General features: G+C 37.3%; 3 protein-coding genes across 3 annotated transcripts; 1 reads left to right on the top strand and 2 right to left on the bottom strand.

The window, feature by feature from the left end:
• Positions 1–77: 77 nt before the first annotated feature.
• LOC111497705 (scarecrow-like protein 3) lies at positions 78–2,292 on the bottom strand. Its single transcript, XM_023148600.1, has one exon. It carries the CDS (start codon positions 1,723–1,725, stop codon positions 310–312), a length of 1,416 nt encoding a protein of 471 aa, XP_023004368.1. The 5' UTR covers positions 1,726–2,292; the 3' UTR covers positions 78–309.
• A 2,982-nt stretch (positions 2,293–5,274) lies between these two features.
• On the top strand, positions 5,275–10,209 carry LOC111497739 (uncharacterized protein At2g37660, chloroplastic). Its single transcript, XM_023148657.1, has 9 exons — positions 5,275–5,617; positions 5,944–6,056; positions 6,528–6,581; positions 7,751–7,835; positions 8,059–8,164; positions 8,701–8,787; positions 8,912–9,009; positions 9,588–9,697; positions 10,003–10,209. Exons 1-9 carry the CDS (start codon positions 5,329–5,331, stop codon positions 10,063–10,065), a joined length of 1,005 nt encoding a protein of 334 aa, XP_023004425.1. The 5' UTR covers positions 5,275–5,328; the 3' UTR covers positions 10,066–10,209.
• Positions 10,210–11,067: 858 nt separating this feature from the next.
• On the bottom strand, positions 11,068–14,152 carry LOC111497715 (serine--glyoxylate aminotransferase). Its single transcript, XM_023148610.1, has 6 exons — positions 14,004–14,152; positions 12,598–12,833; positions 12,230–12,514; positions 11,747–12,113; positions 11,473–11,683; positions 11,068–11,333 (listed from the first exon to the last, which is right to left on the bottom strand). The coding sequence occupies exons 2-6, from the start codon at positions 12,800–12,802 to the stop codon at positions 11,196–11,198; spliced, it is 1,206 nt and encodes a 401-aa protein (XP_023004378.1). The 5' UTR covers positions 12,803–12,833; positions 14,004–14,152; the 3' UTR covers positions 11,068–11,195.
• Between the last annotated feature and the right edge of the window lie 1,012 nt (positions 14,153–15,164).

Genomic DNA, 15,164 nt, shown 5'->3' with positions numbered 1-15,164 from the left:
CCAAAGGTAAACCAGATGGGAAAAAAAGCTTTAAACATGAAAGAAGAGGATTTGGTGTATGTGACAGAGAGATTGAATATGGTTTCAGTGTACAAACTAGAACAAGTTAATATTGAATTCCCTCTGATACAAAAAATGAACCATGATGAGACCAAACGTCAGTACTCTTCAGCAACACATAGAATGAGAAAACTAAAACAAATGTGCTGATACAGTTTCATCAGACATGAAGACCGGACGACATCACAATCGTTCTCCGACACTGATCTAATCGGAATGAAGAATTCTTTAGCCTACCAGACAATACTGCTACTTACAACACCTCCAAGCCGATACCGAGAACAACGAACTATCTTGCCAACAAATCATAACACAACCATTATCTTCCTTCAGCTTATAACCATCACAACCATACCCCTGCAGCAGGCTCCTTGCCTGCAGCATGCCATAATAACTCAAAGGCACATGCCTGAACCCTGCGAGATCGAACCGTTGACTCCATTTCTCACGCTTCTCGTGTCGTTCCTTCCTTTCACCTCCCTCACAAGCTATAATGTTCTTTATTTCTTCCCCAAATAGCATCTTTTCCAACTTCAACCTCTCTACGGATGTTCTTGACATATTAGATTCCAGGCAATCAAAGATTGCTGCATATGTGTGGAGAGCCTCTAGTGATCTCTCCATAAGTGTTGCACCATTATGGTTAGAATCTTGTTCGGTTACGACCATCACCTTCGGCGTCAAACTCCACAATCCATTCAAGAAGCTTTCGATCTTCGTCACGTTGGCTTGAGATAATGCTGATGAAGATACCGAATCGGGACTCGGACTGCACCCATTAATCGAATCCTTTTCGAGTAACTCACTCAAGTTAGTTTGGTTCGGGTGCTGGTATCTCGAGTAATGAACTCCATTGGCACTCTTTCCTGCTAATGGAGATGACTTTTGCCGGACTTCATTATCAGCTGCCAAAAGGGTATGCAACTGAAGAACTGAGCTGATAGCCAGAGCCTCCCCTGTTTTCACACGAAGCTTTTCCATATCAAGATCCTCTAATCGGCAGACAACCGAATCGAATCGAAATGGGATATCAAACTTTTCAGCTTCTTCGGTTAGCCGACGAGCCATTCGATCCAGAACCTGTTTCTGTTGATGAACCCCAGTGATTCTCAAATGGGGAGGCCCTTCAGGCCTGACACTCAAAACTTGCAAAAGTGCAAGCCATTGAGCAGTTTCATTTGCATTGAGATCAATGATATGAATCATCTTTTCCCCTTCCATGGCTTCAACAATAGCCTGATTAGTAAGCACAATAGCCACCTTGAGGAATGGAAACACCTCAAAAAACAGCTTCTTAACAAGAATCTCCTCTGAAACCACAGGTATCTTTGTGGAGTTAAAGGCCTTATAAAGGCCAGGCCAAGTTTTAAGGATTCGATCGGCGAGAGCCTCAGCGAAGTACGCTGCTATCCGCTGCATTGTATCGCCATCAGCAGAAGCAAGATGGGATATCTGATCAAGAGCAAGATTAGCATTGTCAAGGCTGCCAACAGCCACATGGTTAGCACAAGTAAGCAACAAATGGATCAAATACAAGCCCCTCTCCTCAGATTTGAGCTCTCTAAGCCATGGATATGGAGAGCCCAGTTTAGGTGAAAGAGACATCATTGTGAAGAACTGGAGAGGGGAAGAAGTTATGGAGGATGTGCCTTCATCTTGAAACATTGCTCAATGCAGTGAAACAGAGGATCAAATTCACAGAAACCAGCAAGTTCTTATGGATATTGCACACAAAAGAGAGCAAAATCCTCAGTTTTCATGATCATTTCTCAAAGAACTCATAGGAGATAGTACAATCCAAGAAATGGAACAGATTAGAGGGCAAAAGACAAAAAGGGTTTGCTGCTGAGAATGATTAAGAGAGACAAGAACAAAACCTCAAAAGGGAAACACAGAAGATTTCGATCGAAATATCACAATAAACAAACTAGTTAAGCAGCAAGAATCAGTTCATCCGAGCAGAGAACGACCAGGAAGAACAAGAACAAGAACAAGAGATGGATGAATCGAGAAAGGGTTATTGGGTTTTGTAAAGAACCGAAAACCCAGATGAAATCTGGAAGAAAAATCCAAAATCGAGAAGTGTCGGTACTTGAATCTTTCAGAGTCCAGAAAAGGGTTGCGAGTGTGGGTGGGTTTCCTCTGTTTTCATCATCAGTCTGGTTCGATTCAATTCAATTAAAGCTCCTCTGCTGCTTTGAAAAGGCTTCTGTTTCTCTCTCTCTCTCTCTCTCAGTCCTCCATGAGATGACTACGTTGTCGACAAAGCGTGGTGGTATGATCGTTTTGTCGTCATTCATTTCTTGTCCTTTACTCTAAAGTGGGGAATATGGAATTTCTGAGAAGCTTAGCCTCCTGTTTTGTTCTTCCTGCACAAAACCAGGGAAAAACTTCAACGTTAACGTTGTGCCAGTTTTACACTCTTAGATATAGACACAAGCGACATCATTTCAAATCTTCTATCTTTTCTCAAATCCGCTTGTCCACTGTTACTAAATATTGTCTTTTTTGTGTTTTTCTTCAAGGTTTTTAAAATACGTTTACGAGAGAGAGATTTTCATACTCTTATAAACAAAAATGTTTCGTTCCCCTCTCCAACCGATGTGTTATCTCACAAACGTTGATATTCGTTCCTGTCTCCAAACAATATGGGATCTCACAATTCACCTCTTTCGAGGTCCAACATGCACACCGCATGGTGTCTGGCTCTGATATCATGTATAACAGTTCAAACTCATCACTAGCAAATATTATCTTTCTTGAGCTTTCTTTTTCAAGCTTCCCCTCAAAGTTTTTAAAACGTGACTTTTAGGAAGAGATTTCCACACTCTTATAAATAATGTTTCGTTCTCCTTCGAGGCTCAGCATCCTTACTGACACACGTTTCCTTCTCGAATTTGAAAAGAGTAGGTAAAGGAAACGAGTTTAGAAGCGATTTGTCTTGATGTTGGGAGGAAAGGGAATCCATAGGGGAGGGGGTGGGGTTATAATATTCCCAAAACAAAGAAAAGTCCAAAAGGGTAGCCATTGTTGGGGCTAAGTGGTGGGGGAGAGAATGCAAGAAAGAGTTGAACCAATGTGCTTCCAAAACCCAAAATTGTCTTGTTTTGTTTTGTCTTGAAGTGAAAATGACCATACATTTTGTATTATCTTCCCCTCTATTAAGACAAAAGGACATGGTGGTTAAGCTACCTTCCAAAACCACATTCATCCCCCACTTCTTCATTATGGTAGGCCCTTCTTTATAAACTTAAAATAAAATCATTCAAAATTTCAATCTAGTCCCTTATCTTTTAAATATTAAATTCAGGTACGGTTCTTCTTCGATGACTTGAAAATCCCGATCAATTCAATGTGGGTTGAATCATGAAGATTTAAATACATGATTCCAACCACCCGACCCAAATAATTTATGTTTGGGTTGGGTTGGGTTGGGTTGGAGTTCATTATATAAGAAGTGTTGTTTGAGTTAAAAAAAGTTTGTCTCTAACTCAATTCTATCGAATCCATAAACACCCTTACTGATTATATACTATATTTCACCTCGTTTTAAAACTGTGAGGTTGATGACAATATGTAATGGGCAAAAACAAACCATATGCTAGTGGTGGGCTTGAACTGTTACAAATGGTATAACGCTCCTAAAGAAATAGATCATGAGATCCCACATTAGTTGGAAAGGGGAACAAAATCTGAGGCTGACATTGGGCTTTAACATTTTAACTCTTTCTTTAGTCTCGAGATATTTTGTTAAATCCAGCTTCATCTATTAGTATATTACTATCTCGTAAATTTATTAACTTAATTTGATTCATATTGTCCAATCCATTCCCTAAATTAGCCAATGTGAGACATTCGTCTAACACCTCCTCCCCTCAACTCCTTTTTCTTCATGGCTAAGTTTAAAGCATGACTCTAATACCATGTTAGAGGAACACGACTCTTCACAATGGTATGATATTGTCCATTTTGAGTATAAACTTTCATGGTTTTGTTTTCTTTGATTATAAACCTATAATCATTCTCTAAAGGAAATTATACTTCGCCCGCTATGATTAAGCTTTTGGATTTTTCGTTAATACAAAATTAGAATTAAAATATCTTACTGTTCTTATGGTTATTATTTAATTATTGCATTATAAATTTGTTCCATATAGTTCTAAACGTTGTAATTAGTTTAAACCATAAAAATGGGGGAGCTGAGGTGGAATGGATATAACCAGCCACGTGGAAGGATCATGACCACAGAAAGTAACTCTAAATCTTACCACAAAATGAGTTTTAAAATATCTGCCCAATATATTTATTGTGGTTTATAGGCTTTTTTTCCTCTCTAGAAAAGGAAAATTATAAATAATTATTATTAGTGATTTGAAAACTAATTAATAATTAATCAAAAAATAATCATACATATTATCTCAAATAATCCTCCTTTCTTTCTTAAGAAATTCTACCATTTAATTTTTTTTTTCTAAATAAATAAGTTGTGAGTACTTAATTCAATATTGTTTATTTATTATTGTGTAGTTTAATTTAGACACGTTTCATTCTGTTGTGAGCTTCGAAAGACTGGGTCAGCCTCAAAAGTATAGACACAGTGAAGATTCATGATAGAGTTTTATTGGACTAACAATGTGTTCCAAAGAAGAGTAGTCTTCTAAAACAGTGATAAACTAAAAGTGTATTTTGTTCGGGTGAAAATTGTTGCTGTAATAATCCAAGCTCACTGCTGGCCGATATTGTCCGTTTTGACCTGTTACGTATCGTCGTTAGTCTTACGATTTTTAAAATGCATATGCTAGAGAGAGGTTTTCACACCCTTATTTCCTAGGAATGCTTCGTTTCTCCTCACCAACTAATGTGGGATCTCACAATCCATTCCCTTTGGAAGTCAGTGTCCTCGTTAGTACACTGCTCGATGTCTGGCTCTTATATAATTTGTAACAGCTCAAGCCCACCACTAGCGGATATTGTCCAATTTGGCCCGTTACGTATCATCGTCGTCAGTCTCACAGTTTTAAAAATGTATCTGCTACCTTCCTTTTCATGTTAACTAATTAAGATATTATTTTTATCTGTATGATTAGGATTAAATTAGAATATTACTTTTACCATTTAGAATTCAAATTAGGTTATTAATTTCAATAATAATTACACTATTTTTAGCGTTTATGTAAATTTCATATAGTCATCGTATAATTTTCAGGTAATCAGTTTCTTCTTCACTCTTCCTCTTCCTCTTGCAGCTTGCTTTCTCTTTTCTCATCAATGGCTTCTAATCTCTCTCTCTCATTCATCCCGGAATTTCATCGTCCACTTGGAAATTTTCACAAAACGTTTCAAAGAGTCCCTCTCTTTGGCCTTCACCCGTTGTGTTCGTTTTCCAATTACCAAATCCGGAAGAGCATTTCAAGCTGTAGAGGACGATCTGCAGCCATTCGTGCTATCAATCAGGAAGTTGTTCAATCTCCAAGTTCAGAGTCGATCCGCGAGTCGAAAACTGATCCTGTTGCATCTTCTAAACTCGTCCTTGTCGTCGGCGCTTCCGGCGGTGTCGGTATGTTCTATCTGAATTCTCCTCTGCATTTTTCCGTAGAATATATATGGACGTACATGATGAATTGATTAAGTTAAACTGAATCAGGTAGTGTTAGGTAGTTAATTTAATGTTAATCTCGTCATGAATCTTTTAAAGTTGAGTGTATCGGTTGTAGTTCTTAGTGAGGAAGGTTGTGGTGATTTTGGTAAAGTTTTTAGCTCTTATTCTTGCTAATTATTGCATGGTGGGATATGGCCTTGTAATCAACGATCTATGTTGGAGGATTTGTTTTGTCCGCTAGGTGATTTATGTGCTTGGTTTGATGTTTTCACTTTCTTTTATAGGACAGTTGGTGGCAGCAGCTTTGCTTGACCGGAATGTCAAATTACGCCTGTTACTGCGAGACCCCGAGAAAGCAACTACATTATTTGGTGAACAGGACGAAGATATGTTACAGGTACTATGATCTCTCTTAGTTGTGCATGTTCATGGTGTTAGACGAACACGACTCTCCACAATGGTATGATATTGTCCACTTTGAGCATAAGCTCTCATGGCTTTGCTTTGGGCTTCCCATACCAATGATGAGTGTATTCTTAGATTATAAATCCATGACCATTCCCTAAATTAACCGATGTGGGACTTTCATCATCCAACACATGGCACGGAAGATAATGGTTTCGTGTCCCATTTTGCTCAGTTGAGTATAGCATATAGAGAGAGGGCTTGGGATCTAAAAGGCTATTGTGTCACTTCAATCGATTGGCTTCAATTTCTATTTCCATTGATGTGATTAGGAACAAGTTAGAATGTTTGATGCAACTTCTTATTCATTGCCCTATGCGGTCTGGAAAATATGTTGATTTTTAAAAGTTTCACCATACTCTCAAGTACTCTTTGTTGTTACAGAGAGTTTTAAATTTGACAGGTACGCAAAGGTGATACAAGGAACCCAGAAGACCTAGATCCATCTATATTTGAGGTTTGTGACCTTGATTAGATTACATTACATTACCTTACCATTTTGTATCTGTATCAAATTCCTTAACAATGCTTTAATTGTAGAAAAACTCCTGAGCTCATTTGATTCTTCTCGGGCACACCTTTGGCACGGCTGCACTGCCTATAATTATCAGCTTTTAGCCACTTTCAATCTTTTCATTTTGACACTAACCTTGCTTGAAATTGTACTGTTTGTTCTCTTCTCCCTAGCTCATGAGGGAATCAGACTTTTGGCATGGGATGAACTCTTGTTCCTCATGAATAGTGAAAAATGGCTCTTTCCTCCTGTCTCTGGAGATACAAAACCGAGGGAAAGAGAGGGAAGTATCATGTTAGGAGTGCAAAGATAGTCCCACATTCACTAGGAAGAGATTGATCATAGGTATATAACTGAGGACAATTATTTTCATTGGTATATGGTTTTTGTGGGGAAACCAAAAGTAAAGCTACGAGCGTTCATACTCAAAGTGGCCAATGTCATTCCATTGTGGGGATAGGTGAAGCTTCCATGGCTCTTTATATGCAAATTTTGAAATAGAGAATGATGGAAAACTAAAAGTTAAAATTTTAATAATTATTGTTATTGTTATTATAATAAGATCAAGGTAGAAGCCAAAAATTACAATATAAATTAGATTGAAATAATTGTGAACCTAAAGTTAAAATATTAATGATTATGGTTATTGTTATTATAATAAGAACAAGCTAGAAACCAAAAATTACAATATAAATTAGATTGAAATAAATATGAACCTTGAATAATAAACCATACTATTGGCGTTGTTCTCGCATTCTCAAGAAGGCTAGCGTTGGGCTATGATCTTGGACTTAACAGTTGGATCCCTTGTCTATTATTACCGCAGACTTTACTTTTTTTTTTCGCACTTTTGGGAACTTACAGATTTATATGTAGATATATTTTTTCAGATTCCTTTTTGAATTATATTGGAATAGATTAAGTAGTCCCCGTTTTGGATTGTAATTGTTGATTTGAGTTTTTTTTTGTCTCTCTCTTCATAGAACTCTATTGATAGATATGATTTTTATTGTTCTTTCTTATTTTAAAATATTATTACTGAACACTTTTGGTAGTATCAATTGTTTATAAATTTAATGTCTTTTTTTATTGGTTTGATAATCATCTGTTAGGGTGTCACGCATGTGATTTGCTGCACAGGAACAACAGCCTTCCCTTCAAAGCGATGGGATGGGGATAACACTCCTGAACGAGTAGGTTAGGATTATACTGTTGATATCAGATGCTACATCTTGGCGTTTTGGCTAGAAACTTAGACTTATAGATCTTTGTTGAAATCAATATAAACATCGGACAATGTTTTTGTTTCCATTCTCTAGATTTATAGTTGCATATCTTCTAATACTCGCAAGTACACTAACACACCTACAATTATACCTATGCTTCTCGGCACTTTCTGACTATGAACTTATGACTGTAGATTGGGAGGGTGTGAGAAACCTTATATCAGCGCTTCCTCGATCAGTAAAAAGAGTAGTTCTTGTTTCATCAATAGGCGTAACCAAATTCAATGAATTGCCATGGAGGTAGGTCATTTCACTGTCGAGAATAATTCTTCTAGGAAATAATAAAGATTGGTTTATTAGAGTCCATCCTAAAAGTGGTACTTCTAAAATGCATAACCTGCACTATTTGGAGAGATCAGACCCACTAAAATTTTTCATCTCTTGTAATCATAGACTCTAAGGATGTGTTCTCCAGTTCGTCAAACGGGTGTTTGCTTCTTCAGAATGTTCAACTATATTGACATCTGCTGACAAGTATCAATTTTATGTTGCGTATCTGTATCACCTCATTGCTCCTAATACTAAACAGTAAATATATACTGCGTCTAAATACCAAAAGGATAATCAGACTGATAATCATGCAGCAATAACTTCGATGGTTTATTATTTATATTTCTCAGCAATCAGCACGATGCTTGAATACACACATTTACCTTTTATTGTTATTGTGTTTACAACTTGGTATAGGAAGCAGACGAGTCTGTGACTGCATTTGTTTCTTTGACTCCTTTACAAACTATGCTTTCAGTCCACTAATTGGTTTCATTTTTTCCTAGCATTATGAACCTTTTTGGTGTTCTCAAATACAAAAGGCAAGGGGAGGATTTTCTTCGTGACTCAGGTCTTCCCTTTACAATAATCAGGTATGTGTAGTTGGCATGAGCTTCTTATTTTCCCTGAGCTAACTTGTTTACTCTAGACATGTAACTCTGTTTTTCAACATTGAGCACCCACTCTCTCTTTTATGTACAAAAATGTGTGTTCCAGAGCTGGTAGGTTGACTGATGGACCATACACCTCATATGATCTTAATACTTTGCTCAAAGCTACAGCAGGGCAACGGCGTGCTGTCCTCCTTGGTCAAGGTACGACTTTATAGAATTTGTAAAAATGACAAATGTTGCATTACCACTATAGAATGTGGTGTATGAGAACCCGTTAGTTTCGTTATCCTTAATTTTTTTTTACCAGTGATTAATCCTATGGCCTTGTTTCTATACTTTTCCATTAAGTCTAATCACTTGCAATGTGATTGATTATTATTTGGTTTTTTATTTTTGAAAACTAAACTTATAAACATTATTTCGACTAGTGTTTAAAAACATGCATCTGTTTTTGAAAGATGATAAAGAATTTAAACGTTTTTTTTTTCAAAAAAAAAGGTAAAAATTGTAGTAAAGGAATTGGTAGAAAACAAGCCTAAATCAAAAACAGAAAATGAAGAACGATATTGTTTTTAAAACGGGACCAAATATTAAGAAAAAGAAGTTTTAAAGTGAGTAGCCAGGTACGAAAAATTTACGATCATATACACATGTTAATACAATTTTCAATTAGTATATTTCCATTTTTGTCATTGTATTCTCATTCCTTTCTTGTTAGTGAACATATTCGAGTCCACATTGAAATTATGTTGTCGTTTTCTCTCCCTCATGGGTCTCAGGTGACAAACTTGTTGGAGAGGCCAGCAGGATTGTGGTTGCTGAAGCTTGCATACAGGCTCTGGACATTGATTTCACTGAAGGACAGGCATACGAAATTAACTCTGTTGAGGTGAGCTTCCAAGATAGCTGTAGTTTTATGAGAATAAAAGCTTCTTTGAGAACTGTTTATGAACAAATTTAAAACATGGTTGAATAATTATTTCTAAAAAGCCATTTCTCTTGGTTCTTCCCTTTATTGTATTTTCATAAATAATTTTTAGAACAAATAAGACTGTTCATTTGTATTGCTTTACAAATCATCTGATAATTGTTAAAAATAGTTTTGAAAACAAAAAATAGAAACAACTAGTCGATTCTTGTTAGAGTTCTCTATCTCTCTTTTGAGAAAGTAATAAAGGTTTGAAACTTTTGCAGGGGGAAGGTCCAGGGAATGATCCTCAGAAGTGGAGTGAACTATTCAGAGCTGCAACACAGTGATTTGGTTCCCCCACGTATCTCTCTCTCTCTCCTCCATTTACTGTAAATTATTCACTTGAAATTTGCTTCTCTCTCTCACACACTTCCCTAAATGTAATATAAAAGTTTAGTGACAAATTCAAAATAGATTTTGTATGTTTCAAATCTGTCTATGAGTTCAGAACTGAAAAAGTAAAACAAGAAAACAAGTGATAGGAAAAGTGGAGAGCCAAGGATAGACAGACAAAAAATGCACAAGCGTCGTGCACGAGGAGAGAGCTACCAAACCAGGATTAGAGTGGGATATAAAGAATTGGAGTGGGATATAAAGAATGTTTCATTATCTTTCCCAACCAATGTGGGATCAAACAATCCACCCTCCCTTCAAGGCCCAGCGTCCTCGCTGACGCTCATTCCCTTCTCCAATCGATGTAGGACCCCTCAGTCCACCCTCCTTCGGGGCCAGCGTCCTTATTGGTACACCGCCTCGTGTCCACCCCCTTCGGGGCTCAGCCTCCTCGCTAGCACATCACTCAGTATCTGGCTTTGATACCATTTGTAGTGGCCCAACCCACCCACTAGTAGATATTGTTCTCTTTGGGCTTTCTGTTTTGGGCTTTCCCTCAAGGTTTTTAAAACGTGCTGTTAGGGAGAGGTCTGCACACCCATATAAAGAATGCTTCGGTCTCCTCCCCAACCGACATGGACATGAGGCAGTGTGCTGGCAAGGACACTAGGGGCTTCGAAGGGGGTGGATTGAGGGACATCGATTGGAGAAGGGAATGAGTGTCAACGAGGATGCTGAGTCCTGAAGGGGGGTAGATTGTGAGATCCCACGTCATTTTTTATAAGGGTGTGGAAACCTCTCTCTAGCAGATGCATTTTTGAAAACCTTGAGGGGAAGCTCGAAAGGAAAAGTTCAAAGAAGAAATATCTGCCAGAGGAGTAGACATAGGCGGTTACATTTAAACTCTTTTAAACATTTAAAGAAACTCTTAAATTTTCCACAATAAAGGGAAGATCTAGTAGTAAGTTGTCAAGGTAATCAAAGAAATAGCAGAGTAAAAATTATTGAAATGTATAACCGGAAGTAGCATATTGAGATGGAGGTGAAGAGAATGGAAATTAATTACATGAGCATGGCTGATACATTAAATCCTTGAAGGAATGAGAGGGATGTTATTCTGCAAGTATGCACTAGCTGCAGCAACTCCACTCCCTAGTTTAACAGGGTACCCTACATCCTTCAGTATCATCTCCACCCCAGCAAGACATCCCAACAGTTGCAACTGAAAATAATAAGAACCCGATGAAATATGGTTAAAACTCAACAAATCTTCTCAATGGATCAATTCGTTTTGTTGCCATGAACTTCTCAAAAACGTCGAAAACGAGTTCGACAAAGGGCAGGCTAGTAAACTAGTTTACCTCATTAAGGTTTCCAAGGTGGCCAATTCTGAAAACTTTGCCAGCAACTTTGTTTAGGCCAAGTCCCAAGCTCAAATTGTATCTTTTCCATGCCCTTCTCACAATTTCTGAGCTATCAATGTAAGAAGGAACAAGCACAGCCGTCACAGTGTCACTGAACCATTCCTCTTTTTGTGTACAGTTCTTCAACCCCCAAGCCTCCACAGCAAGCCTGCATTCAATTTCAGAACTCAGAGCAATGAAGTTTCTGGTAACTCACTTTTGGTATCCTTACCTTGTTGCTTTGCCGAGACGGCTGTGTCGAGCGATCACATTGTCGAGACCTTCCTCAAAAAGTAGATCCAGAGCTGCTCTTAGTCCATACAAGAGCTGAATGGAAGGAGTGTATGGCCAGTATGTTCCTAGTTTGTAGAACTTGAGGTAGTCTTTCCAGTCGAAGAATACCTTGACTGATTTTGAAGTTTTGGATGCCTCTAGTGCTTTGGGGCTGGCACATATAATTCCAATTCCTGTAGGGAGAGAAAGAGCCTTCTGGGAACCAGTTAAAGCAACGTCGACTCCCCATTCATCCATCCGAAAATCAAGTGCACATATCGACGACACTCCGTCGACTAGTAAAAGAGCTGGATGCTTGTACTTATCTGTGTTTTTCAGTAGAAGATTACAGATCATAAGGCAGTGAGAAGCTTTAAATTTTCATGTTTTTATATGACTTTCTTAAAACGTGATCTTTTTTCTTCATTCCTTCCTTGCTTACCGAGTAGGAATCGAACTTTTGACAAGTCATTGGTGACACCAGTGGCTGTCTCGTTGTGGACAATGCAAATTGCCTTGATTGTGTGCGCACCATCAGATGCAAGCTTGGATTCCAGGACATCAAGATTGGCACCCTGGCCCCAATCACTCTCCACGACATCAACGTTGAAGTTGAGGCGCTGCTGCTGATCAATCCAGAGCAGGCTGAACTGGCCAATCAGAAAGGACACAATCCTATCTCCAGGAGAAAGCGTGTTCGTAAGAGCGCTTTCCCAAGCACCAGTACCTGAGTCATAAACATGAAGATCAACATAGAAGGTTGTTGTCGTTGTTGTTCTGGTAAGTGTTTTGAAAGGGAAGGTAAGTTACCTGTAGTGGGAATCAGAAACGTGGTTCCAGCAGTTGATTTGAAAATCTTTTTCACATCTTCAAGAAGAGTTTTTGTCATTGCAGGAATAGCAGGAGAACGATAATCCTCATTGTTTCGATTCATTGCCCGCAGAACGGGTTCGGGTATGTTCACCGGTCCCGGGACAAAGAGATGGTTTTTTCCAGGTGCGTAAACATAATCCATTTTTCCTTCTCAAAGTTCTCTCCCTTATCAGCTACAGAATAGTAGAGAAGTTACTCTTTCGAGAGTTGGAAATGGATTGTCATTTTAAATTACAAATTGTCTCCAAAATTAAAATCACATATTCAAAACGTTCCATGTCTAAAAACATAACTTCAAAACTCAAAAACTAAATTTGTAATTTATGGATTTTAGTTGATGTGTTGCCTTCTTACATAATACTCATTGTTGTTATGGATAGGGAAACGAAACATTTTTATAAGAGTGTGGAAACCTCTCTCTGGCAGACACGTTTTAAAAACCTAGAGGGAAAGCCCAAAAAAGACAATATCTGTTAGCGGTGGGTTTGGGCCGTTACAAATGATATCTGAGCTAGACACTAGGCGATGTGCTAACGAAGAGACTGAGCCTTGAAGGGAGGTGGATATGAGGCGATGTGCCAGCAAGGACGTTGGGCTTCGAAGGGAGTTGATTTGGTGGGGGCCTACATTGATTGGAGAAAGGAATGAGTGCAGCGAGGACACTAGGCCTCAAAGGGAGTTGGATTGTGAGATTCTAAATCGGTTAGGAAGAACGAAATACCCTTTATAGGGGTGTGGAAACTTCTCTCTAGCAAACGCCTTTTAAAAACCAAGGAAGCTTGAAAGGAAAAGCCTAAAGAAGACAATATCAACTAGCGGTAGGCTTGGGCGAAGGGAAAAGCCCAAAAAAGATAATATCTACGAATGGTGGGCTTGAACGTTACACAAACAAGGAACCAAAAATTGATGCTCTCTTTCACTGAGCTATTGAAGGTGGGTTATGAACTTTTCAACAAGTAAACGCAACATCACATCACAAGTTTAATCCAATACACTTCCGAAGAAATAAAGTGTCACTCAAGTCTAAACATGCTAAAGAATCAGATCCCAACTTTCAAAATTAGTATCTATCCAATCCTATGCTTTAAAATAACTTCTAAACTTTCAAAACCCCAACACAATATGCCAATCCAACAGTGCATTTTACACAAGTTTTGTTCAAATGAATAGAAAAGAAAGAGGAGAACAATACCCAAAACCCCAAATCCCCAAAATGAAGGATGAGTACATAAATAAACAAAGAAACAGAACCAGAAAACCCAGAAAATGAACAATCTAAGGCAATAGAGAGCAAAATGAAATGAAGATGAACAAAGAGAAAGAGAGAGAGAAAGAGAGGCAACCTTGAGAGAGAAATAGAATGAATGATTTCCGTGAAAGTTGGAGCAGAGAGAAAGTGGGAAATGACAAAGAAGAGCAGAGAGGTGGGAATTTGTGTGTTATAAGAGAGAATGGAAGATGGGAGCTCCACTTAGGCGTCACCCACACCAAATATGTTCCTTTCATTATTTGCATGGCTGCCTTTGCTTCTTCACTTCAATTATATCTCTTATCCGTTTCAGACCTTTATATGGCCTCCAAACATCCTATAATTCCACCCCCTTTTTTCCCTTCCTTACAAAACAGTAAAAACTTCTCCCTAATGGATAATATCTATTATCCATTAGCGATGGATTTGGACTATTATAAATGCTATTAAAGTCTGTCATTAGATGGTGCAAAGCACGGATTGGAATAGGACTAGACTCTCTCCATAATAGACGCATTTTAAAATTGAGGCGGACGACAATATTTAACGGGTCAAAGTGGATAATATCTACTAATAGTGGGCTTGCGTGCTTGAGAGGTTACATAATTTTTTTTTTTTTCATTATTTTTTAAAAACAGAAAAATAATAATAATAATAATAAAGAAAGAAACTTGAGGCTGAGACAGATATAACAAAGATAATGTGATAATGTTCCCGTTTTGAGTGTCAACCATTCTCTCTTTTTTTTTTTTCTTAATTTTGAGCCACACATTACATAACATTATTATTCTTAATTTTTTTTAATTATTATTATTATCAACTTTGTTTTCTACTTGATTTTGAAGCTAACTTAGGTTAAATTATAAATTTAATTTCTATATATATATATATATACGGTTAAACTTAAACGTTCAATTAATTTTTAAAAATTTTAAATTTTTCACCGATCTTTTAACAATATATTAAAAATATTTTGAAATAATTTATGAGAGGTCAATATATAGTTTGTCTATATATAGACGGTATGAATTTTTTTTTTACCAAGAGTAAAAGGGGATACTTTTACTTTTAACATTTCAAAATATAATACTACCAGTATTTTTTAATTAATTTTAAGGTTTTTTTTTTTAGAAACATTAACAAATTTCAAAAATATTTTTAAAATAGATTTTTTTTTTTAAATTTCTTTATTTAAGATTATTGTTTTTGACTTTGAATAATTCAAAGATAAAGATAAAAAAAAAAAAAAAAAAAA

Source organism: Cucurbita maxima, unplaced genomic scaffold (genome assembly GCF_002738345.1).
Source record: "Cucurbita maxima cultivar Rimu unplaced genomic scaffold, Cmax_1.0 Cma_Scf00002, whole genome shotgun sequence".
In the NCBI taxonomy this organism is placed as follows: domain Eukaryota; kingdom Viridiplantae; phylum Streptophyta; class Magnoliopsida; order Cucurbitales; family Cucurbitaceae; genus Cucurbita; species Cucurbita maxima.
Note: the sequence above shows the minus strand (reverse complement) of the source record. Positions and strands in the feature narration are given on the sequence as shown.